A 27,045-nucleotide genomic window follows, 5' to 3' on the forward strand; every position below is an offset into this window, starting at 1 on the left:
CTCTGTTGACAGAAGTATCAGCTAACACTCAGCAAACCAGCGTCCCTTTGCTGGCTCGTCCACCACCTTCCCTGTGGGGTTTGCAGAGCTGTAACCCAACCAGGGTCAGGAAGGTCCACTGTCCGACACACTTGGAAAGCCTGTCCCAGCTTCAAGGTCTTGAGGAGCTCATGGACAGAGTGAAAGACTTAAAGCTCTATGTTTCAGGAATGGCAGTACCACCATCCGACGGCACTTAGCAGGGATAGACCTGCCTGTCTGGGGTCCCGCCGGGGTTCTATGGCCTCCCAGGCACAGGACCTCCTGTGTCTAGCGAGGCCCCAGCAGGGGGCATGCGCGCCGCTGTCCGTGGTTCTGCCCAAAGCGCTGTGCTGGCAACGCGGGGACCTTGCTGGCTCCTGTCAAACGTCTCCCACAAATTCTGAATCAGAGAAAGGATTGGGGGGGGATGAAGAAGCAGAGACAGATGCAAAACCTGCAGGTTACTGGGGAGGTGGCCTGGAGCAGAGGAGCACCTCTCAGTTCTGGGGAACCAGAAGATACGCGACCCATCACCACCATTGCTCACCCCCTCCCAATAGGGCTGCCTCTGGGTTTCTCCCTCATCTTCCTCTCTCTCCCCTTCCTCTTCCCTGTTTGAGTGCCTGTTCCTCCCTACCCTACACTTGTGATTCCCCGGTGCAGCTGAGAATCGGTCTCAGGCCTGTGTAACCCTGAGCTCTGCCGCACTGCCCTCCTGCATTCTTGTGACTTCTGGTCCAGGGGAACTTACTGGAGTCCTTTGTTGGACTCCTGGAACATGTCCATTAGTCTGAGCTCCCACAAAAGGGACACTGATGGCCAGGTCCCCAGAAAGTTAGAACAACCAACAGCACTCCCGCAGGGGGCTGCAGACAGTGTCAGCCCCCAGAGAAAGAAATACCTTATTTCCCAGCTCATCGTTACAAAATCAGACTTGCAGAGATGATAAAGGTACAAGGATCAGGATTCCACGGCCTCGCTTCATGCCGGCGCTGGGTTTCTACCACTCTGCAGTATACGCATCAATGAAAACAAACAAAAACACACTTTCCCAGCAGTGCCCAGTTAGTTTTCAGCTAATTTTCAGCATTTTTTTAAGCAAATGAACTTAATATATAGTAATTCTTAAGCAAAGGTATGTACATAAAAAGCATGAATGAATGGCAATATTGGATGTACATTTGTAATATTTGTAAAAAAAAATCCAAAACCTTTAAGTATTAATTTACATGTTAATTTGCCTCTAAGTTCTGTAAATCGCACTTCAGTGATATCTGATAAGTGAATGTTTCTGTTAAGTGAATAAAAACATGGAGTAAAATTGTGCTTCCCTGACTTGTTGGTTGTCTTTCACCAAGCAGAGCCCGGCAGCGGGGCGGGGGGGGATCTCCGAATGCCGTGTGTGGGTGTAGGGAGCGTTCCCGTCCGCTGCAAAGAAATGGCAGGTCCACTGTGAAACCTTCCTCCTCCTCCGACTCCGTGTGTCAGCGGCCTCAGCGGGGTGAACAGCTACCCTTGCGGCTCTCACATCAACCAACAACCTGACTGTCGAGGGTGGGGACAACCGTCAGCCCCTGCCTCTGGGGCACTAGCGAACTCCATGCACTCGGAGGGTCACGGTGCTTTGAAAGGTTAATGCACTGCAGATATTGGAGATGTTCTGGGTCACCTGCCCACACTTGCCCTAGCATGTATGTAGGCATGGCTGACACTTTCCTCCTGGACTTCTAAGCTGGATGGGTACGGACCTAAACATCATTCAGGCTGTTTATGCCTCGGCCCTACAGGCCTGCGTGGGCTCAACATTGCAGGGTCCGTGTGAGCATTCCGACCCCTTCCGGAGGCTGCCCATTCCACCTGCCCCTCCAGGCATGGAGCAGAACTACCAGGAGGCTGGACAGAGGGCCCGCAGGCTATGGTCTGAGTGACCACAGATGACACTGCTTGTTTGAAAGTGTTCCTCTCATCCACCAGGGCCTGAAATTCTACCATACCTGCCCTTGGGCTGGGGGGCTGCGGCGGGAGGTGCTTCTTATATCCTGTTCAGTCTGCCCTCACTTCCCACGAACCACAGGGAGGCTCCAATCCAGGGAGGGCACAGCAGACCTCAGGTCCGAGATCTCCCAGGGCTGTCCCGACACATTCCTCACCCTTGGGTCAGGGCTGGGGAGTCTACATTAAGTTACCCCCAACAGAGACGAGAGTTGGGGCCACAGTCACCAGGAAGGAGGTCACCACTGGTGCCTCCCAGTGGGCTGCACACCCCGCCACAGAGCAGGCCTGAACATAAGGAAGGTTCAAGACAAGTCACGAACGCATCACTGAGTAAGGTGTCCCACATGTTCTGAGTTTGCGAGTCTGGATGTCTGGTGGCAGACACAGCTGAGGCACAGGGCAGGGCGCCATCATCCAAGAAAGAGTGGACCTCGAAGCCAGTGGCCACTGCATGCAGGTGTCCCCCCCTGACAGAAGACGTGCTTCTGGAACCAAGCAGGGCAGGGGTGGGCCCACTCCCACAGTCCCGTTAGACTCTCAGAGATTTGTGCTTCTCAACCTGCAGCTCAGGGGGACGCCCACAGGGGGACGCGGGTCTCACAGCGGCTGTGGCTGCCAGGTCTGCCCACGGGCCAGCAGGAAACGGAGCGATTGCACTGGTGAGGGAAAGGACCCTGACCATCACGAGGGCTGTGGCGGGCACAGGACAGATTATCTGTGGCTCTGGGGGTCCACTGGGCCTCTCTTGGTGAAAGCATGACTTGTGCGACCATAATGGACACACACAGCAACCGTAGCTTCATAAGAGCACGGGGAGTAGGGGCTCAGACCCCACAGGGATGAGCTCCAGATCACTCCCCCAGGCGAGTCCTCCTGGTATCCGCAGTGGGTCCCCATTTGTGGGCACCAACAGCGCAGGCAGAGCTGGCCAAGGCGGAGGGAGGCTGGAGTGATGGGGGCAGAGAGAAGCCGTGAGAACCCGCCATCGCTGCCAGCAGGAGCCGCAGGGCACAGTCCCCTTAGGACCCTAGAAGCTGTGCCCAGCGCGATCCATGAGAAGCCGTGCCTATGCAGGGGGAATTTATGTGAGGGCCGGCGGCTGGGCCTGGCGGTGGGACTGTCTGGGGCGCCTTCCGGAGGGCGCCTCCCAGTGGGCTGCACACCCCGCCACAGACGAAAGAGGTGGCGGGAATTCGTGACACCAAGGAGCCCCCAGCTGTGGGATACGGGAAAACTCTGAAGGGGCCACACTTCCCAAATGGGTGCGTGGAAGCAGGAGCCAAAGAATAAAGCCCATCATTGTCAACGAGACCACACTTCAGCTCCCGGACAGGCCAACCTCCCACCACCTTTGTGTGACTGGAATCTGCTGTTTGCATCTCCTTCTCCTCACGAAGATCCAGACAGTCCCTTGTTTCTGGCTTGAGTCTCTATTTCAAGGAGAGCAGCCTGGCTCCTCGTCCATGAATTTCCTACAGCTCTTGCCCCACCAGCCACGAAGCCGCTTCACAGAAATGCCAAAGACTGGAGTCTGGGAATTCCTGCTCCTCATGAAGGACCGTGCTTGCATTTCAAAGAGAAAAGTCCTAGGCACACCAAGAGCTCACTAGAAGAACAAGGCTGCGTTGTGGGGGGCAGGCCTCTTGTAAGCTCCTCGCCGCCATGCCACCCACGAAGGGAGGAGAACTCCCAGGTGAGACCCGGGTCTGTGCCCTGTCCTGCTCTGGGTCCCGTGCAGATCCCCGCCAGCCCCGGACGTGGGACGGAGCTGGCTTTCTCCCAGGGAGTGGGGGCTGTTGTCACACAGACCCACCCTCACTGCAGCCCCGGGCAGGTGACCTTAATGCCTGCGAGCCCCAACCCTTCATTTGCTAGTAACAGACTGACCAAGCCTAAATGGAGGGGCTGCTGGGAGGACTGAAGGGGGAGGAAAGGGGAAGTTAGTATCAGAGTCAGTATCACAGGCAGGCTAGCGTGGCTCCCTTTTGTCATTCGACCTGGAGTCGCCCTCTTCCCAACACCACTGGGGTTCCGCTGGGCACTGAGAGAGGCAGTCAAGGAGCCACTGCAGGGACCCCCGACTTCCCAAGTTCTATAATAAATAGTATGTCTTGAGCCTTGCTATGGACAAGTCACCATGCTCGGTCCTGAGAGATAATAAAAAATATGTGGATCTCCGGTCCCAAGGAGGTGACAGATTCGTTGGTGAAACAGAACATCATAAAGTTCCAAGTTACAGTAACGCCAAAGCCGAAGATTCCGTCAGCACAGAACTCATCCTGAGCAGCAGTCCCGCACCTGCTGAGTAAGCCCACACCAGCGGCTGTGCCTCTCCTGCCCGGCAGGCGGTACGGCGGAGGCCCTTTTCCACTTTCTGAGGAATGCAAAACTACCCCCTTCGCTGCCATCAGAGAATTTTTAGTGAGCTCTGGAGTAGAGAGCTGTGCCAGGAGGACGATAAAATAGAGGCTTCCTACCGGCCTGGACCCCATAATGTTCAACAGTCAAGGCTGCAGGCCTCAGTAGGAAATACAGCATTTCTCATGACTCACAGCAGTTAAATCCAAAACGAGTGCTGTAAGAATCCCCAGTGAACGCCTTCTGGGTGCTTCCAGAGATGCAGGAAACAAAAAGTCCCGGCGCATGCAAGGAACTCAAGACCTGTGTTACAGCAAATGCAGTCTCGCCCTTCGAGAAATCCAGTCACATCAGGAAAACAAAGCAGCTGCTCTGCTCTCCCTTTCTCCCAGTTCTGGATCTATAGTTCATCATCCTTAAGTTATAGCCTCCAAACTCAAAACCTCAGGGTTCAGTGCAAGCACCACGCGCAACAGTCGTACAGCCGTCCTGTGTCTCTTCCAGACCCTGATCACCCAGAAGGAAACGCTGTGCCGTCAGCCGTCGCCCCGCCGCCAGCCCCTGTCGGCTCCTGGACGACCTTGCATGTCTACTCATGACTACCGCAGACCCCCCACCCCATGTAGATGTAGTCACACACTGCGTGGCCCTCTGTGTCTGCCCACGCTCACTTAGCATAGCGTTGTCAAGGTTCACCCACGTCGTAGGACGTAACAGGATTTCATTTCTTGGTTCTCAGTACGGCTCCACTGGATGGACGGGACACATTTTGTTATCCATCCACTAGTTGATGGATACTCAGGTTGTCTCCACTTTGTTACAATTATGAATAATGCAGCTATAAACATTCGTGTACAGGTGTTTCTCCGGGAAGAGTTTTTATTTTTTTTTTTTAAAGATTTTATTTATTTATTTGACAGAGATAGCCAGCGAGAGAGGGAACACAAGCAGGGGGAGTGGGAGAGGAAGAAGCAGGCTCATAATGGAGGAGCCTGATGTGGGGCTCGATCCCACAACGCTGGGATCACGCCCTGAGCCGAAGGCAGGCGCTTAACCGCTGTGCCACCCAGGCGCCCCGGGGAAGAGTTTTTAAATTCTCTTGGGTATATACTTAGCAGTGGAATTGCTAGGTCAGCCAACAATCCCATATTTAACATTTTGAAGAACTGTAAACCGTTTTCCAGAGTGGCTGCATCTCTTTACACTCCCACCAGCAAAGCGTGAGCAACCCAATTTCCTCTACACCCTCACCAGGACGGCGGTCCTTTCGACAAGACAGCAGCTGTCTGTCTTTGCTATGACGGCCACCTAGTGCGTGTCAGGTGTGATCCCACTGCGGGTCGAGCTGCATTTCCCTAATCACTAATGATGGTGAGCTTTTCATATGCTCATTGGTCATGAGTATGTCTCCTTTTGAAAACTATCAGATCCATTGCCCACTTTGAATTTGGGTAATTTGCCTTTTTATTGTTGAGTTACGCGATTTCTTTATATATTGTGGATACTAGTCCCGTCTCAGATAAATTACGAAAATATTTTAAAGGTTTTCCCCTCCCACTGTGTACACTATTGTTTCACTTTCTTGATGTCCTTTGAAGCACAAAAGTGTTTAACTGTGATGAAATCTAATTTATCTATTTTTCCCCCTTGTTACTTATGCTTTCACGTCTGAGAGAGATTCCTGTCTAACCCAAAGCCAACAAGATTCAAACCCGGTTTCCTTCTAAGAGTTGTACAGTTTAAGCTCTCACATTTAGGTAATTGATCTGCTTTGGGTTAATTTTTACACATGGAGTGAGGTAGGGGTCAGCTTCGCTCCTTGGCATGTGGGAATCCAGGTGGCCTATCACTTCTGAAGAGTGCTCATCCTCCACTGAATGGTCTTGGCGCCCTTGTCAAAAACCAGCTGACTGTAAACAAGAGGAACCGCTTAGGAGCTCTTGTGGTTCTGTGGGTTCTTCAGGACTTTCTATACACAAGATCACATCTTATACACAGAGACCATCTTATTTCTTCCTTTCCAAGATTTATCTCTTCCACTTACTTTTCTTGCTTAATTTCTTGGCTAGAACTTTCAGTAAGATGTTGGAAAGAGTGGTGAGAACAGGCATTTTGTCTTGTTTTAAATCTTAGGGAGAAAGATTTCAGTCTTTCACCACAGAGTGTGAGGTTAGCTGCAGGTTGTTCACAGATGCCCCTTACTGGGTTGGGATATTGCCTTCCACTCTTAGTTTGCTGAGTGTCTTTATCATGAAAGAGTGTCGGATTTTGCCCAGTGTTTTCCCTCCATCTACTGAGAGTGCCATTTGAGTTAGTATCTAGTGTCCTTTCATTTCAGCCTGAAGGACTGACATGTTTCTTGCAAGGCAGGTGAGAAATCTGGTGGTGACAAATCCTCAGTCTTTGTTTATCTGGGGCTATCTAATGTTCTCCTTCATTTCTGAAGGATAGTTGGCCTTTCTGTCTGGCTTCTTGGCTGACCCCTTCTTCCAGCACTTTGAGCATGTCACCCTGATGCCTTCTGACCTCGACAGTTTCCAATCAGTTATCAGCTATTAATGTTATTGAAGATCCCTTGGATGGAATGAGACATTTCTCTCTTGCTATGCTCAAGATTCTTTGTCTTTGTTTTTTGACAGTTTAACTAAGATGTGTCTAGGTACAGATCTCTTTATGTTTATCCTACTTAAGAGTCCATTGAGACTAACATTTTTCATGATATTTGGCAAGTTTGGTCATACTTTTTCAAATATTCCTTCTGCTCTCCAGTGGGACTCCCATTATAGGTATATTGGTCACCTGATGGTCACGGATGCTCTCTTTATTTCACTTCATTCTATTCTTCAGTTGGGATCATCTCAATTGACCTATCTTCAAATTCACTGATTATTTGTTCTGCCAACTCAAATCTGTTGTTAAGTCCTTTGTATAGTCTGGATAGTGCCTTCTTCCTCCTAAAGATGTCCACAACCTAATCCCAGGAACCTGCCTTACCCTAAAGAGCAAAGAGACTTTGCATGTGTGATTAATTAAGGATCTCGAGATAGAGAGAATATCCTGGATTATCTGAATTGGCCCCAGTGCAGTCACAAGGGTTCTTACAAAAGAATCAGAGGATCAGAGTGGCTAACAGAAGATGTCAGGATAGACTCAAGGGACACAAGTGATGTGAAGAACAGACCACCAGCCCAAGAACGCAGGCAGACTGCAACACTGCAAAAATCAAGGGGAAGGGCTTTCCCCTGAGGTCTCCAGAAAGAACACAGCCCTACAAGGACCTCAATTTTAGATTTCTGACTTCAGGACTGCAAGTAAATAAGTTTGTGTTGTTTGAAGCCACTATGTTTACATGCATTTGGTACAACAATAGGAAACTAGTAAAAGCCCTCTTTCAAAGTGAAGCTTTATTTCAGTGATTGTAGTTTTTAACTCCACAATTTCTATTGGGGTCCTTTTATAATATCTATCTTTTTACTTATATTCTCTGTTTGGTGAGACATTTACATTACTGTATTTTACATCTTTAGGCAGGGCTTCCCACAGTCTGATGTACTTAAAATAGCTCATTTAAAGTCCCTGTCTGGTAAATCAGCATCTGGGCTTCCTCGGGGACACATTCTATTCTCTCCCTGTGAATGGGCCATACTTCTCTGTTTCTTTGCATGCCTCATAACATTTTGCAGAAAACTAGACATTTTTAGGAATATAATGGGACTTTATGGTCAACTAATCTTTGACAAAGCAGGAAAAAACATCCAGTGGAAAAAAGACAGTCTCCTCAATAAAAGGCGCTGGGAAAATTGGACAGCTACATGCAAAAGAGTGAAACTTGACCACTCTCTCACACCATACACAAAGATAAACTCCAAATGGATGAAAGACCTCGATGTGAGACAGGAATCTATCAAAATCATAGAGGAGAACATAGGCTGCAACCTCTTTGACATTGGCCACAGCAACTTCTTTCACGACACATCTCCAAAGGCAAGGGAAACAAAAGAAAAAATGAACTTTTGGGACTTTGTCAAGATAAAAAGTTTCTGCATAGCCAAGGAAACAGTCAAAAAAAACAAAGAGGCAGCCCATGGAATGGGAGAATATATTTGCAAATGACACTACAGATAAAAGACTGGTATTCAAGATCTACAAAGAACTTCTCAAGCTCAATACACAAGAAACAAATAATCAAATCAAAAAATGGGCAGAAGATATGAACAGACACTTTTCCAATGAAGACATACAAATGGCTAACAGACACATGAAAAAAACGTTCAAAATCATTAGCCATCAGGGAAATTCAAATCAAAACCACACTAAGATACCACCTTACGCCAGTTAGAATGGCAAAAATTGACAAGGCAAGAAACAACAAACGTTGGAGAGGATGTGGAGAAAGGGGATCCCTCCTACATTGTTGGTGGGAATGCAAGTTGGTACAGCCACTCTGGAAAACAGTGTGGAGGTCCCTCAAAAAGTTACAAATAGAGCTACCCTATGACCCAGCCATTGCACTACTGCGTATATATCCCAAAGATACAGATATAGTGAAGAGAAGGGCCATATGCACCCCAATGTTCATAGCAGCTTTGTCCACAATAGCTAAATTGTGGAAGGAGCTGAGATGCCCTTCAACGGATGACTGGATAAAGAAGATGTGGTCCATATATACAATGGAATATTACTCAGCCATCAGAAAGAACGATTACCCAGCATTTGCAGCAACACGGATGGGACTGGAGGAGGTTATGCTAAGTGAAATAAGTCAAGCAGAGAAAGACAATTATCATATGGTTTCACTCATTTGTGGAACATAAGGAATAGCAGGGAGATCAGTAGGAGAAGGAAGGGAAGAATGAAGGGGGGTAAACAGAAGGGGGAATGAACCACGAGAGTCTATGGACTCTGGGAAACAAACCGAGGGTTTCAGAGGGGAGGGGTGTGGGAGGATGGGCTAGCCCGGTGATGGGTATTAAGGAGGGCACATACTGCATGGTGCACTGGGTGTTATACTTAAATAATGAATCATGGAACACGACATCAAAAACTAAGGATGTACTGTATGGTGACCAACGTAACATACTAAAAATTTTTTTAAAAAAAAAGAAGATAATGGAACAAGTCAGTAAACCAGATCCCCCCATCAGGGCTTACTGTTGTTGCTGTTTGTTAGCTTAATGACCTTCCTGAACTAACTCCATGAAGTCTGTATTCTTTGTCACATGTGGCCACCAAAGTCTCTGTTCAGTCATCTTGGTAGTCGCTAACAGGGCCTTAAACAATCACCTTCAATGCCTTGAACAAGTGAGGGGTGCCTGGGTGATTCAGTCAGTTGACTGTCTGAGTCTTGGTTTCAGCCCAGGTTGTGATCTCAGGGTCGTGAGATCAAGCCCTGCGTCGGGCTCTGTGCTCATCATTCTGCTTGAGATTCTCTCTCTCCCTCTGCCCCTTCTCCCATTCGCTCGCTCTCTCTAAAATAATAAATGAATCTTTAAAAAGAGAAAATGCCTTGAACAAGTGAGATCCCCAGCATTTGCAGAGGGGCTCTGGGAGCCAGTAGAGCATCCCTTTAATGGTCTGCCAGGCACTGTATATAACTCTGTCTTAGCCATCACCTTCCACCAGTGCAGAGCCTCGAGGTCAGACGCAAGTGAAAGATCAGGACCGACTCTGGTCTTCCCTGGGCATGGAGTTGTGCAGAGTCCTGCGGATGTGTGTGTTCTTCTAGATTCCCAGGGCTATACCGGAGCCTTCCCAAAGCCCTCTCTGCCCCTTCCAGTGGCTGCCTGGCTGCAGTGTTTTGTGCTACTGTCACGGTGAGGCCACCACAGAGTTGGGGAATGGGGTATGTCAAGCTGAACTACCACCAAACTATTTTCACCAAGATTCATGTTTAAGGCACTTTTCCTTGAATTGTTGCAGTCTTTGGGTATTTTCCAGAGTTCTGAAAAGGCTGATTTTGACCACTGCTCTCAGTGCTCTCATTGGTTTCATACAAGAGCAGGTCCACTCCAAAGGTGCCCATAGCAAAGCCGCCTGCTTCTACGGCCAGCGCTCTGGTTGCACAGAGACAAGGGAGAAGGAAAAGTCTAAGCTTCAACTTCTGTTACACAAGTTTCACTGCACATGATTAAACATCTGAGTGAACCCCTTGGTTCTCCCATGAAGCTTCCCAATCTTTGTTACCTGCTCCAAAGATCAATTTTTCTTACAGATGAAGAGGTTCTGTCCCTTGTTGAGCATTTTTTGATGAACAGAGATAACTTTTCCTGTCCATTTAGCCATAATAACTCCAGAACATCTGAGAGCTTGAAAATGGTTAATGGAAAGCCATGCGCAATATGTCACTGAAAATGATTCGCTAGAAATACAGTTCTTCAAGAGCCCAAATACAATAAGCATCAGAACTATGTGTGATGACCTTATAGGACACCAGGCAATGAAACTTCAAGAAAAAGAAGCAAAATGCATAAGGAGTTAAAAATAAGAAACAAAGCTGTCATTATTTATAAAGGAAAACATTTTGTATATGGCAAGTTCAAGATAATTTACACATAAATTATCAGAATTAAAAGGAGAGTGTGTAAGACATAAGTAAATGGAGAGAGAGGTTACATTTTGTTTACTTCTCTTGATGTGACATTGTGGAAAAGTCAAAGTCATCAGGACAGAACACAGAGCAGGGGCTGCCAGAGGATGGAGGGGTAGTAGCTGCCTGAAAAGGGGGTACACACGGGAGGTTTTAGGGTGATGGGGTTGTTCTGTATGGTCCTGGGGTGGTGGATACATGACTGTGCCTTTGCCAAAGCCAACACAACCATACATCACGAAGAGTGAACTTTCCCATGCAAACGTAAAATAAAATCTGAGAATGGAATATGACAAATAAATCTAAATAATCTGTAAATGAATGAATTACAAGTATAGCACATAACTTCACTCTAGAGAATAGATTTAAAAAGTAGAGGCTGACCAAAGTAACCGTTATTGTGACAGAAACTAAAGACAAGAAGAACCGTACATAAACACTGAACTCGACTCTATACATTTGTTTGTCACAAGGATGTGAGTTACCAATTCTGAATATATTCTGCTTCTGTCCTAGAGATGAACAGATCAAGAAACGATGGACGTGGGAGCCAGAAGATGATGCAAATAAGGAAGGATGTGGGGTGGTTAGAATATACCCTTTCATGGGGCACCTGGGTGGTGCAGTCGGTTGAGCATTCGACTCTTGATTTCAGCTCAGGTCATGATCTCAGGGTCCTGGGATCGAGCCTCGTGTCGGGCTCTATGCTCAGCGCACAGTCTACTCGAGATTCTCTCCCTCTGCCCCTCCCCCCACTCACACACTCTCTCTCTGTTTCTCTCTCTCTAAAATAAATAAATATATCTTTTTTTTAAAAAAACAAAGAATACACCCTTTCATGAGAAGCATCAGTGTAAGTTCATGTTTCAGTAGGAGATAAGTGATATGGAGATAGATAACAGATGATAGAGAAACGTGACATAGACCCACGTTCACACACAAGAGTCCACACACCTTTCCTCGCTCTATCAGCTCAGTGGGCCTAGAAGCCATGACACCCCAGTAGCAACAAGCACACCCAATGCTGGGGCCGGGGTTTCCAAACATCGTCCTCCAATGAAAGGAGGATGGTTTTTCTCCATGATTCTTTGGAGAACTGGCTGATTCTAGGGGTGGGGCAGAGAAAGATGATCCAAGAACATCTTTTTGTAACAGAAAGAAAAAAAATGTTGAACAAAAAGAAACCCATCCTGATGGGGTTATGTCACAGGGATCAAAGAGTCAACTTGAAAGGGCCCCAAATGGAAAACAAATAATGTAGTATTGGCCCCTAACCCCAAGTATAATATAAATATCTGTGGGTCCATGCTGGTACAAATGGCTGAAAAACTGAAGGGTGGAGAGTAGAAGAGACGAGAGCCCTTACAAAAGATTTGCAGGAGAATAAGGAGACACCCCCTATCCCAACCTGACCGTGGGTGAGACTTAGTGACTCACGGCAAGGAACAGACTATGGAAGGGAAAACTGGTCACGTCACAGAATGGGCTGGTGCACCTCCAGCAAGCGCTACCGGGGAGAAGTCATGCTGCTCTGACACATCCCTGATATCATGAGACGAGGACGTGTGTTCTCCCCAGAAACCTACACCTCAAGTCTAAACATGAGGAAGACATCAGACAACCCGAAACAGACCGACAATCTTCAAAACCATCAAGGCCAGAAAAAGCAAGCAGAGACTGAAGACTGAGGAGACCAGCGGCCACCCGCAACGGGGGATCCCGGATGGCCCTCGGACAGAGAAAGACACAGCGGGAAAGCCTGTGGGACCCACGTAAAGTCTGGAGCGTACTCACACTGGTGTGTCTTGGCTCATCTCCTAGCGTGGACACATGGGCCACAGTCGTGTAAGATGTACAAACTCAAGGGATCCAGGTGAAAAGGACACAGCAACTCTTTTTACTACATTTTCAACTTTCCTGTGGATCTGAAATTATTCCAAAATAAGCAACACATGAAAAAGAAACTCAAATTCCAGCCAATCTTCAAACTTAAGAGCAACACAAAAAAAATCTGCATTTCCTTTAATGAACAACAAATAGTCAAAAAATAAACTTTTGAAACACCATTTACAAAACCATTACAATTATGAAGTACCTAGTAAAAACTAACCACAGATGTTTAAGACCTTTATGGAGAAAATTATAAAATTTTACTGAGAATTATTAAAAAGTCCTGAAGACATGAAGTGTCATCCCATGTTCACACACTGGAACACACGTTACTTTAAAATACCAATTCTTCCCAAACTGATCTCCAGATTCAGTGGAATGCCAATCAAAAATCCCAACACTCTTCTGTTTTAAATCCTCGGTTTGCCTCACTAGGTGCAGATTACAAAGCTCAGTTAACTAAGATATTGACATGGGGACTGACGAATAGTGGCGCAGAACGTTGGGAGCCCACACACAACGGGATGCAGGCTGGGGACGGGGTGAGGGGCAGAGCGGACTGTACGGACCACCAGCGCTGGGGCCGCGGGCTACGCATGTGGAAGACACACAAGGGCATATTCCAATGTCCCGCTACATGTGAAGGAAGTCCAGTTGTACGAACGCCAAGGGTGGAATCTTTTGCAAGATTTCATAGAAAACTACCTTTGTGACCTTGGGACACGGAAAATTTCAGTAAGATACAAAAAACAAAACTTACAAAGGAAAAGGTTGATAAACTTGACTCCATTAAAACTCTTTAAACCCGTACAGTAGAAAGACACAACATCTAAAATGGACAAGGGATTCCACACAACAGAGGAAACAGGAAGTGGCTAACAAAGACACAGAAAGAGCTCTGTAATGAAGGAAACACAAATTAAAACAACGCGTCATCATGGCACAGCCACAGGCCGGGGAAACATTCACCACCACATTCACATACAGCTCAAAAGGGGAAAGGTGAACTGGTCAGCCACTCTGAAAACAGTGTGTCCTAATGAGCAGGACCAACCAGCGAAACTTCCCAGCGCAAGTGAAAGCATAGGACCCTTACTGAGAAAATACCAAAGCCCTGGAGAGTCGTGAGCAGAGCACAAACCAAGCGTGGGACCTGCTGTGGGTGGAGCCCCGTGGGACCGGCCGGGCCCCCCATCCCCATGAAGCCAGCTATGCTTGTTAAGATAGTTGAACAAGTGAAATCGGACAAGACAGCAGTTCAACTGCAGGGAATATACCCACAAGAAATTCTGTGCCTGCCCACCAGAGACGGGAGAGCTTACAGTACCCGGCGAGCCACGCTGCAGGTGATGTCCCCTCCCTGTTACCCGGCCGGGCCTGTGACTGGCAGACCGTGTAAACCCAGACCCTGTGAATGCCAGGTTAGGGCCCACAGAGCTGGCCACTTCTTCCGAGTCTCCCAGGTGGCTCCACCTACAAGGGTCCTTCCCGTAACCAGGGGTCAGGCCGTGAGATCCTGGACAGTCTTGTCCGTGACGCAGGTGAGCTCTGCCCACGGCCAGACCCCTCCGTGGCCGTGACACAGGCATCCTTGTCTTCAGCCCAGTAGGGGACAGACACTGCAGGGTAAAGCCAGTGGGCAAGCCCAGCTGAGCTGGTACCCACAGAGCAGAGTGGGTACGCCTCCAGGGCTTGGGCCCCTGAGTGGCGAAGAGACAGCCCCTCGTGCGGCCCATCGCGCGTGGCCAGAGCTGCAACGTGTCGTGGACAGCGAGCCTGTGACGTGATGGGGAAGACAGACACACGCAGCATGAACCATTCACACGACGTTCAAACAGAGGCGTGTCTGAGCAATCGCGACCCAAGGAGCATATTTACATTAAAGCTACAAATAATAGTCACAGACCTCAAGACAGTGGTCGCCCGTACGAGGAAGGAAATAAGGACACGCAGGTCTAGGTTACAGGCAACGTTCTGCTTTCACTCCAGCAGCTTTCCCCCCTAAATGTTCTGTTCTAACTCGTCTTTAAATCATACACACACATTTAAGGCAGTTTTGAAGATGTGGTCTATTTCAGCTGAAAAGCAGCTAAAGGTTTTTGTAGAGAAACACCATTTCTAGGGGCTCTGTGTTCCTTTAGTGTTATCCTATTAACAAATGGAAACTAATGGGAGTTCCTACACGCAGTGACTCCTGGAACGGTGGCCGTCTGGGATCCTGAGTTTGCGTGCAATCCGTGACCTGACTAGGAGTCCACCCCTCTGTGCCTCAGTGTCTCCTGCGTGAAGGAATGTGGGAGGCCGCCTACTCACAGAGGCGCAAAAAGTGCCACAGACATTAGTACTCAGCTGGGAAGTGGCGGCGTGAACTCTGTTTGGCACACTCTGACCGAGCAGAGTCCTCTGAGCATGCTGATTTGCCCTTGGGCACACAGCTCCGCATGTGACCAAGGTGGACTGAGGCACAGAGCCCCCCAGGGTGCCGGCATGTGGGAGCCGTTGTGTTCAGCACCGGGACCATTGCTCCCTGCCCCCAGAACCAGCTCAGACCCATGGGGCGGCTCTCTGGCCCCCTGCCCCTCCTTCAGGGCCTGGGGACACCGCGGTCCCAGCACGGCCTTGCAACTGCCCCGCCCTGCCATTCCTGAGCGCCACACGCAAAACCACCAGGCCGTGCTGGGCAGCTGGCGCCGTGCTGCGTCATTTTTCCAAACAAAGCCAAGTGTCAGGCTGGGTTGCAGAAATTCCACCACAGGCCTGGCCCAATATGACCCCGGGGCTCCCGCAGGTGTGGGGGGTGTGGACAACTCCAGAACGCTCTGAAGGGGGAAATTAATCACCAGCTGGCCGTCCCTGGAAGCTCATTCTCCTCTCTCCACCGACACAAGTGGACCTCTTCACAGGTTACTTGTTCTTTAACTCCTCATGCAATGTCATGAAGCCAAAAACCAGGCACCCGACGTGTGTTGGAAGAAGTTTCACGGAGTTTCTAAAGCACCTACTTCCTACCAGGGCCTGCTTCGGGGACGGACAGAGAAGGTCAGTGTGTCCTTGGGCAGCACGCGCCCCGGGAGAAATGACACGACTCGCTGGGGAGTTGGGGGGGACAGGGCGCCCCCTGCCTGGAGTGGCCAGCCCCCCACCCTGGGCCTGACGAGGGGCTCCTCCGTCCGTGGCTCTGTGTGCCACTGGAAGGAAGAGGGGGCTCTGAGGACTGTCACCCCACGGTCAGGTCAGACAAACCCGGCGTCCCAGGGGCTGGGGCGGGGCTTCATCGCGCACGTACACACCGGCCGCACAGACCCAAGACATCACGGAGTAACAAGAGCTTTGCCAGCAGAGGTGCAAGAGCCCAGAAATTCAGAAGTCTTTCTTTAACGTTAACCTTCTAAAAGAGCCAAATTCCCGTATGTTCTGTAGTCCATGTGTGGACTCTCCCACGTCCTTGATCTAGCCCGTGTGCACGCACGGTTCCTACCACACAGCGGCAGTTACTCCAGACTGTTAATTTCTAGTGCTCCCTCTTAAAATCGTTCTGACGAGTTTTACTCACTGCCCACGATTAGATTAATTCGTCTAGAATCCTATTGGGATTTTTGTTGGGATTACATTAAATTTATGGACTAACTTTAGGGGAATTGATGGCTTTTTGATATTGAACCTCCTTGCCAAAAATGTGGAATGCCTTCCCATATGTTCCAATTAAAAAAAAAATTTACCCCTTTTCTTTCACCCCCACCCCTACCCTGGCAACCATCAATCTGTTCTGCATGTATAAGTTTATTTGGAGGGGGGGTTGGCTTTAGATTTCACATATGAGTAACATCATTCAGTGTTTGTCTTCATCTGACCTATTTCACTTAGCAGAATGCCCTAGAAATTCATCCATGTTGTCACAAATGGCAAGATTTCATTCTTTTTTGTGGCTGAATAATATTCCATTAGATACAGATACAGATATAGATACAGATACAGATATAGATACAGATACAGATATAGATACAGATACAGATATAGATACAGATATAGATACAGATATAGATATAGATACAGATACAGATACAGATATAGATATAGAGATATCTCCACATCTTCTTTATCCACTCACCAGTCAATGGACACTTGGGCTGCTTTCATATCTCGGCTACTGTGAATAATGCTGCTATGAACAAAGACAGCAGATATCTTCTTGATTTAGTGTTTTCATTTTCTTTGGATAAATACCTAAAAGCTGGACTGTTGGATAATTCTATTTTTAACTTCTTGAGGACCCTCCATACTGTTCTCCAGAGTGGCTGCACCAGCTTGCATTCCCACCAACAGTGCAGGAATCCCACCATCCTCACAAACACCTGTTGTTTCTCGTGTTGTTGATTTTAGCCATTCTGACTGGTGTGAGGTGGTATCTCATTGTAGGTTTGATTTGTATTTCCCTGATGAAAAGTGATCTTTTCATGTGTCTGTTGGCCATTGGTATGTCTTCTTTAGAAGGATGTCTCTTCACATCTTCTGCCCGTATTTTAATCAGATTGTCTTTTGTTGTTGAGCTGTATGAGTTCTTTATATATTTTGCATATTGCACTCTCATAACACATGATTTGCAAATATCTTCTTCCCTTCCATAGGCTGCCTTTCACTCTGTTGATGGTTTCCTTCACTGCACAGAAGCTTTCTAGTTTGATGTCTCATGTGTTTATCATTGTTTTTGTTGTCTTTGCTTTTGATGTCAAATCCAAAATATCATTGCCAAGACTCATGTCAAGGAGTTTAACACCTGTTTTCTTCTAGGAGTTTGTTTCAGGTCTTACATTCAAGCTTTTCATCCATTTCAAGTTTATTTTTGTGTACGGGGTAAGAAAATGGTCCAGTTTCATTCTTCTACATGTGGCTGTCCAGTTTTCCTAACACCGTTTGTTGAAGAGACTGTCTTTTTTCCATTGGATATTCTTTCCTGCTTTGTTGAAGATTGGTTGACCATAGAGTTGAGGGTCCATTTCTGGGTTCTCTGCTCTGTTCCGTTGATCTATATGTCTGTTTTTATGCCAGTACCATACTGTTCTGATTACTATAACTTTGTAATACGGTTGAAAACCAAGGAGCATGATGCCTCCAGCTTTGTTCTTTCTCAAGATTGCTTTCAATTTGCAGGGCTTTTTGTGGTCCCATATAATTTTTAGGATTTGTTCTAGTTCTGTGAACAAATGCCATTGGAATTTTGATAGGGATGGCACGGAATCTGTACATTGCTTTGAGTAGGATGTACATTTTAACAATATCGGCTCTTTCAGTCTTTAAGAATCTTCTTGAAGATGTGTGTCCTCCTATACTAGACCCCAGTTTAATTTTCCCACTTCTAAATATGACAACTTTTTTAAAAACAGTATCGAGTACTCAATGGCACAGAATCCCTGAGGAGATTTACAGGCCACAAACCCTGTCTCCTTGAGACTTATATTTTACAAACCAAACAGGACATCAGGGATTTGCAAAAAAACAGAAAGGGACAGAGATCACAGCACATGGGCCATGAGATGATAAGTACCAGAACTGGCTGTGGGAACAGGGGCTCATTATTCTCTTCTGCTTTTGTGCATGTTGTGTGTTTCTAAAGCAGTTTAGAAAGAAGAAAAGGTAAAAGAAAACAGTCAATACTGCTGTCCACACAACAGAAAATTAAGTATTTCTCACCTTCCTTTCTTCCTTGCATGACAACAGCCCAGGAGAAGATGGTGGGTCTCAAGGAGTGAGGGTAGGCTCCAGGGCCCTCCATCAGAGAAGGAAGGGCCAGGAGAGTGCTGAGAGGGGCCCCCGAGGAGCAGGGGCAGGCTGACAAGTCAGGCATGGGGGGACGCACTGCATCTGCCCAGGAGCAGAGCTCGGGGAACAGGGCTTCTCCGTTTCCTCATCTACGAGGGTGCGGTCATTCCCTCCGCGTCCCCTAGAAAGCCCCATCCTGACTCCTGCTACGCCTCAGGGTGTCTCATCAGGTCAGCGCGTGGTGCATGTGTGCATGAGTGTGCACAGGTGACGTGAGCACTGCACGTGTGCCTCTATGTGCTGCGTACATGTGCCCCATGACTGCATGCATGTGGTATATGCACATGTGTGCACTGGTGTGTGCATTGTGCGGCTGCACGCGTGTGTGCACGTGTGGTGAGTAGATGTGTGTGCACACGTGTGCTCTGGTGTGTGCACTGTGCGGCTGCACGCGTGTGCACGTGTGGTGCAGTGTGAACTGTGTGGTGAGTATGTGTGGTGTATGTGCACGTGTGCTCTGGTGTGTGCACTGTGCAGCTGCACGCGTGTGTGCACGTGTGGTGAGTCGATGTGTGTGCACACGTGTGCTCTGGTGTGTGCATGTGCAGCTGCACGCGTGTGCACGTGTGGTGCAGTGTGAGCTGTGTGGTGAGTATGTGTGGTGTATGTGCACGTGTGCTCTGGTGTGTGCACTGTGCGGCTGCACGCGTGTGTGCACATGTGGTGAGTCGATGTGTGTGCACACGTGTGCTCTGGTGTGTGCATGTGCGGCTGCACGTGTGTGCACATGTGGTGCAGTGTGAGCTGTGTGGTGAGTACGTGTGGTGTACGTGCACGTGCATTCATACGGTGTGCTCACGCAAGCCGGCAGGTGTCCTGTGTGATGGATGTGCACATGTGTGCGTGCACGCGTGTGCACTGAACAGAGAGCCGGGTAGCCGTGCCATCACGTGTGGTTCCCAGCTCCCCCATTCCTGGCTGTGTGGCAGTCACTCTGTAGGTCTGGGCACTGCGCTCTCCAGGTCCACGCAGCCCTCCTTCGTCAGTTTCACAAACCCATTTCACACACCGTGAGCGGCACCGTGACTGGACTCCCTTCGACTGCCCACAGGTTCCTCTGCGACCTTCACTGACCTGACTCCACGTGCCATTCTGCCAAGGGCTGCCCCGTTCCTTCTTCCCCAAGCTCTCCCTCCCACACCACAGCCCCATGCCCAAGACGTCCCACCCAACACAGACGTGCACCACATGGCGCTGCCCAGGGCCCACACCAAGTCCTGTGTGAGACGCTCATGCGAGGTGTCCATCTTCACACGCACGAGAGGCCTCCCGTGCACCTGCCAGGGCACCTGCCACGCCAGAATCACATCCTCACTCCACCACATGCCAACCCTGTCCTCTCTCAAGTTACTGACCTCCCTAAGCTTGTTTTGTGAATTCGGATGAGGCCCATCTCCTGGATGCAGGGTGCGCGAGCAGTGAGTGTTCACCCCGGACACATGTGCCACACAGAGAGGCTTGCCGCTTCACACGTGTGCACTGGGTGTCTTAGTGCAGGGCAGCATAAAATGCAACGACCTGAGCGTTGTGTCCACATCCTAATTCTGACTTTGGCCAGAGCGGTTACCTGTGAGGCTCCACTTCCTCATCTTTAAAATGAGGTTAATGGCGGGATCGATGAACTGCCGTGTGAGGAGCTGCGTTATAAACCGTAATGAGCTCCACAAGCAGTCGCTGGAGTAGGTGTTCCACTGAATGGATTTACTGTCACATTACGCAGCTGACACCCAGCACGAGCATGAGAGAGAGAATGTTTGAGGGGAGCCGTTTATATAGCGGTAACGCTGCCCCTCGCACGAGCTGTGGGGTCACAGGGCCTTCTTGGCCTTTACAAGCCCTGGTTCCTCCTCCATAAAGAGGGGGGAGGGTCCATAAAGTGTCACGGCGGCCAGAATTAAAACACTGAGTGTGAACCCGGATACCAATGTTCTGGGTCACCCGGGGCACAGCGATGACCAGGGCAGGCAGGTTTCAGGAGGAAGCGACCGGTTCACCGCTCAGCTTGCAGGGCCGAGGAGAGTGGTATCGTCAGTGCTGGCGGTACAATGCAAGGCCCACCATGGCCGGACTCCCGGGGAAGCCGCTTCAACATCATGACCCGACTGCAGGTCTAAGCAGACAATGACGCCTCCACAGCGGGGCCGGATGCCTCCGAGAAGCGTCGTCGCCAAGGTTATCGTGCTTCTGCCTGAGACAGCAGGACAACGGGGGCTCAAATAGAAGAGTGGTCTGTCACTCTCCCACGGACCAGCCCAGAGCAGGGATGACATGTCGGTCTCCTGTCTCGGGAAGGGGAAGGGCTGGAAAGTGTTCACATTCCCACAGCAGTGTCGCCGGCTCCCACAGCCTCAGAAAACTGAAAGGGGGTGTCTGCCCAGCTAAAACACGGGGGTTTGGAAGAAGGACAGGAGATGGGCATCGGGGACGACCAGCAGACTCCCAGAGCGGGGCCTCGCCCAGGGGCCGGGGGGCCGCCCAGCTCCTACTGCCGGGTGCAGAGACAGTCCTCCGATAGCCCCCATGCCGAGTCGCTCAGGCTGCAGCGAACACCCTGTCCTGCCCGGCCTTTCCGACACAGGACAGCACGTCCTGATGCACCTAGAACAAGTAAGCTCTCCAAGTCCATGTTCGTTAATACAACTCGTATATGTGAAAGCTGCACGACACGGTGACTCGATGTATGCGTAGTGAAATGATGGCTACGGTCAAGCTAAGTGACACCCCGTCTCCTCACACAGTTACCGCCCTGTGTGCGGTGTTCCGTACGGGACTACGGGCTGCTGTCCTCGCCACGCGTGGGCTCTCTGGGCTCGCGTGCCCTGCAGGGCTGCCGCTGCGCGCCCGCCTCCCCGCCCCTGGAACCGGCCTCTCCTCTCTGCCTCCGGGGTTCGCCTGTTTCGATTCCACAGTTACGTGAGGAAGTGAGTGCCTTTCCTTGTTTCACTCGGCATATGCAACAGGGAAAACTGCAAGCGTGGACGTCAGGGAGAAGGTCAGGGTGCCGTGCTCACCACCGTTCTCCGCACGGTGCTGGGAGTCCCAGCCAGAGAATTGGGCAAGAAAAGGAAATAAAAGACATCTGAATTAGCAAGGAAGGAGTAGACTTATCTCTGTTTGCAGATGACATCATTCTACATGTAGAAAATCCTAAAAAGGACTCCACACACACAAAGACAAACAGAACTAATAAATGAATTCGGCAGTTACAGGATACAAAACCAACACACAGACATCAGTCCCATTCCTTTACACCCACGACGATCACGTGAAACGCAAATTTAAGCCCCGTTCATGACAGCATCACAAAGAACAGATCTATGTCCTACGTCCAGGCGGGCGCGAACGGAGCGCCCCACAGCTTCTGTGGCCCACCCGCCGGGCGCGCACAGGCGTGTACCCCCATCCAAGATGACACAGCAAAGGGAACCCCAAGGGACCAAGCGCTTGAAGACACGAAGTTGAATACCTGACCCTAGTCCAGCCCAGCCCCGTCCTCACCGTAGCAACGGGGTGGGTGTCTTCTTTACCACAGGAAAGCTTTCCTCCACGGTCTCCGCGCCATGTGTTGTTGGGATGCGCAAACACACCGAAGACAGCACTGCACCCCACACTGGCAAACACCGACCTTCTGTAATCACCTGGGGCGTGAAGCGCGAGCCACCTGGACTCTCGAGCCCAGTGACCGTCGGGGAAACCTAAGGCAGCAGTGAAACCGAACACACTGGGGGGAAAGCCTCTCACAGACAGAGGCACGCGTGCGCGGGGGAAGCGCTCAGTAACACAGAAACAAACACTGAGATGCGACGGATCGCGACGGGCCTCAGACAGAACACCATCGTGCGCTTTCTCGGAACACCTCACGACACAAGGACACGTTCCCTTCACGCTGCTGAGGGCAAAGCAGGGGAACACGCGTACAACTGTACGTCCAGCTTTATCTGAAGACACGAACCGTTATCGAGGACTCTCGGAGTTGGGACCCATGAATGATGTTTCTATAATTAACACGTTTTACACTGGTGATGAGGAAAAATCATTAATTTCAAAATACCAACGCCAGTGTTATGAAGCCGAGGGACTGACACTGTAGTCACTCCTTAAGATGAAGCAATTTCTCAGAAAGCGTTTTTCTCTCACCTTCAGGTAACCTCAAGCCCCTTTTACTTGAAAATACAATTAAAATGGAGGAAACCACCAAGACGTCCATGAAAATGACCTTGCCCCTCACCATGCTGCTACCCCTGTGTGTCCAAGGAGTCAGGAGCGTCAGGGGCTGCATGGAGCAGAGCGTGCTTCTGGGTCCTCAAAGTGCAGACAAACCAGAACCGCTCTGACCGGACACTCATTAGAGACGGAACTGCAAGACAAATCAGCCTGAGGTGGGGTCGGGACCCAGGCAGTCAACAAATCCCAACGCCCAGCTCTAGATGGAAAGGGGAGGCTGATGAGGTTAGGGCTGGGGTTCCCTTCCCAGCGCTGGCCCCAAGCACAGAACCTGGCCCTCCTGGTGGGATGGCTGGCTGGCATGGCCGAAGGCTTCTGGTCACCCAAGCCCAACCACCAAGGGCTGCCCTCCACTCTTCTCCGTCTGCACGGTGTATGTTTGCTGGGGAGCTCTCAGGAGCTGACCTTGAGGCCTTGGGTCTGGGGGGCAAGGTGTGGCCCATGAAGATGTCTGAAGCTCCAGCCCAGCAGCTCTGCCTCCCACACCCAGAACCCAACCGAGTGCTATCCAGGCACAACCACCTCTTCCCATGGCCAAGGGCTCGGGCGCGGGTTAAGATCAGGGCAGAGGCCAGGAGAGCCCTGCCCGAGTGCAGCAGTGAGGAGGTGGCATTCAGTACCAGGTGACTCCACGCCCCTGGGGACTGAGGGCTAACAGGAGGCCAGGAGGAGTCAGAGCCCCTCCAGACGGGCTGCCGCCCCTGCACAAAGGTCTCAGTCCAGGAACGTGATGGGGCTTGAGCTCTTCAGAGCTCCCTGGACCTTCCCAGACCCAAGCCTAGGGTACGCACTTGCTTCTCCAGAGCCACCGCACCCCAGGCCAGAATGTCAGGATGCAGGGCACCATACAACCGACTACCTGATCTTAGCGGATAATCTTCACTGAGGTGAGGTCTGTGTGTCCTCAGGCAAGGCGTCGCCTTCCCGGGCTTCCGTTCACTCGTCTGCAAACAGCACGAATGACTGCACGACTTCTTGCTCGTAATTCTAAAATTCCACAATCCTGCAGCTTAGCCCCGTCCCACCTGGCCTCAGTTTCCACTCACCTGTTACTAATGACACCTAACCCAGTGCTTCCTGCGTGAATGGTTTTCAGGACTTGGTTGTTAGTAGGAATGGAAATGAAGTTCATGCTTGAGTGACACTGATCTTAAACCCTGAATGGGTAACTGCTTCACTGTGTGGTCGGCCACACACGTTCGCTACCCTTCTAAACCCCCACAGCTTGAGGAGGTAGGTGCATCTGTCCTCAGCAACAAATAAGGAAACTGGTCCCCAGAGACCTTAACCTGCCTGCAATGTGCCCACCTCAAAGTCTGAGCTCCTCCTTCCACCCACACGTCCTCCAGCTGCCCTCCCGAGCTCACACCGTGGTTCCTCCGGCATGATACTCTTCCATTTATCCAGGGAGAACCCATGGTTCACCCACACAGGGATCTGAACATTTTCTTGGACCCAAAGATACTATAACCAGAGCTTCATAGTTCCTGGGAACCTAAGATCGGGGAGTCAAAGAAGGAGATGGTATTGGGGGCCTCTGGTCAACAACAAGGGATCAAGTGTGTGTGAGATATCATTACGGCCACGTGCTGATGGACCATGGCAGCCACCTGCCCCAAGCAAGCCGCTCTGCTTCGTACACCAAGGAGTCCACTGGAGGCCCAAGCAGGCACTGAAGAGTGGTGTGTCTAGAACACATTACACGCACACACGTAGACACAGAACTTACATGTAAAGAGCATAGGACTGTCACAAGACCTGTCAGCTTGAGACGCACAGTCAACAATGACCCCAGTCCCCAAAAGGGTTATTAGTGAAATTACATGTCCGTTAGCACCACCACACGTCACTCCTTGGATGGTCTTGGAAAAATCACACGTACCTGTGACTTTATCACGGGTACAAGAGAGTTTGTGGAACCCAACCAACAAGTCAATTTATTAGACTGTGGAGACAGTGTGTGAACCAGGTCATGAACTGAAAACCCGTGTGGACCCACCAGCCGGACTTCACACTCATGTTGCCGTCCTCTGCTGGTGACTAAGAGACAAAGCGTCAGCTCTTGAAACAACACACAGCACACCTTGCAAGGATGCACTTTCCCCAGGTCACTTGGCGGAGTCAGGACCAGGTGTCTGGAACATACCCAGCCCTGATCCTGAGCAGCCGATCTCCTTGGAGACCACCTTTCCTTGGTCATCTATGGGCCTGGTGGGACCATTTCGCACCACAGAAGCCCGGAGGTCTCCACAGACCCTCCCTCTCCCCAGCTCAGTGAGGAGGAGGTGGGCAGGCGAGTTAATCCTGACCTATCCACACTCACTCCCAAAACTCAGGCTGGAGCTAAGGACACAGGAAACACCCTGACCAAACCGCCTCTGCCACACGATACCGGCGTAGGTTCCTCATGTGTGAACAAGTGTTCGCGCTTTCCTATCCGTCAAGGTGGGGGCGATCCAGGAGCCCCAGTGCCCGCCAGCGCAATCCCTGCACCATGCCCGCCAGCTCCCATCTAGAAATCACAGTGTGTGGAAGAAGGAACACTGTTCCAGAAATGTATGTTACCCAGCAAGATACTTCTGGGCTCACACGTTACCGTTCTTAATCCAGAAAGAGCCTCAGCATCGGTGGCAGGTTTCCCCAGCGCAAGCTGTACTGTATTTGTTAGGTCCTTGTGGGCTCGTCAAAGGGGAGGATGACAGCCGCCACAAGGCTTCCACGGGCAGTATGAACACACAGCAACCACAGAATCGTGAGGTGTTTCCCTTCTAGAAAAACCGGAAGGAAACTCAGTCTAGAACAAGACCTCACCCGTACACACAGCACTCGGACAGGCTGCATGCCCGGGAAGCAAACCCAAGACGTCCTGCACCCTACCCTCTCCTTTCCATCAGGACTTTGCAAATCGTTAGAGAATGTGGCTTCTGACCCACTCAAAGCACTTGGCTCCAGCACAAAGCCAGGCGCGAGGCTCATCTTGCTCACACCTCGTCTCCCGAGCGTGACGTTCTGCCATCAACGGCCCGGGGAAAGCACATCTCCTCCCCCACGTGTGTGTCTTCCATGACGCTCTCCTGCCCACCAGGCGACGGACGGCGTGCGAGACACTCCGCCCACCACGCCGCCAAGCACCTGCCCCGCGCACAACCCAAACCGCTCAGGGGAAGCGGACCCCAAGGCTCAAAATGCAGCTCCGGATGATGGGTCTCAGACACACCCGTGTCGAATGAAGACACTAACTCCCGACTTCAGAAATCACGAGGAGACACCACTTCCGTAGATGAAAATCCTGTTTTCCAGGCCGCAAACACAGAAAGCGTGCTCCGAATGTTCTGCTCTACCTCAAAGCCACCAAATGCTTTTTCTTACTTCCTTTTTTTTTTTTTTTTGGTAACAAGCCAACCAACTGAAATAACAAATTGCTTTCCATCTGAGCAACTCCAATAGCATATCGCCTGAACTCCAGCAACTCCCATGGGTGGAGCGTCCAACTCTTCACCTTGAAAGATGAGGTTGGGGGGTGGAAGGCCATCGCTCACCAGCCATCTCAGCGGACTGAACTGCACTGGAAGCAAGTGGCCCAAACAGACAAGGCCCTGTGGAGAGGTGACCTCAGGCACAGAAGCGGCCCTAAGGGAGGCTCCTGGTGCACGCTACTCGCCTTCAGGGTGGTCCCCTTCCCCTGCTGACGCACTGATGAGGGCTGTGGTCCACCGTCTGCCTGGGCCCGGGAAACAGACCCAGATCCCACGACTCAGGTGCAAACGATTTATGAAGGACCTGTGCTCAGGAGAAAAGGGCCAGGCACCAGGGAAGGGCAGGGTAGAAGCTGAAATGGGGAGGGTTTCAGGGGGAGACGCAGGTGCCCTGGCCACATGCCAACGGGATGTCAGAGCAGGAAGCAACTTCTGGGAAATGTCCTTCCAGGGAACAGAGTTCCCAGGAGGGCTCCACCGTCAGACGTTCCCGAGGGCACAGAGAACAGCCATGCCTCGCGGCCGCCCCAGTTTCCCTGATGGATGGAGGGCATGGTGGGCCCAGCGGCCACTGCTGTGCAGCCAGCTCCTGTGCAGAAACTCGGCCTCCCTGGGGACTCAAACCTGGAAGCTGGGCGGCCCAGCTGCGGGAGGCACCTGCTCCCCAAGGTCAGGAAG

At 50.5% G+C, this 27,045-nt stretch overlaps 1 protein-coding gene across 3 annotated transcripts in view; it reads right to left on the reverse strand.

Moving 5' to 3' along the window:
• Positions 1-27,045, reverse strand: part of WDR37 (WD repeat domain 37) — a 121,800-nt gene that overhangs the window by 31,078 nt on the left and 63,677 nt on the right. The window contains exon 14 of one of the 3 annotated variants that reach the window (XM_057304745.1): positions 12,763-12,885. The exons of the other annotated variants lie outside the window; for them this stretch is intronic. Within the exon in view, the coding sequence (XP_057160728.1) occupies positions 12,778-12,885 (108 nt within the window). The 3' untranslated portion in view covers positions 12,763-12,777. Of the gene's footprint in view, positions 1-12,762; positions 12,886-27,045 lie in introns of those variants that run through there. 3 annotated transcript variants of the gene reach the window in all.

This window comes from Ursus arctos, unplaced genomic scaffold, assembly GCF_023065955.2.
Source record: "Ursus arctos isolate Adak ecotype North America unplaced genomic scaffold, UrsArc2.0 scaffold_30, whole genome shotgun sequence".
In the NCBI taxonomy this organism is placed as follows: Eukaryota; Metazoa; Chordata; class Mammalia; order Carnivora; family Ursidae; genus Ursus; species Ursus arctos.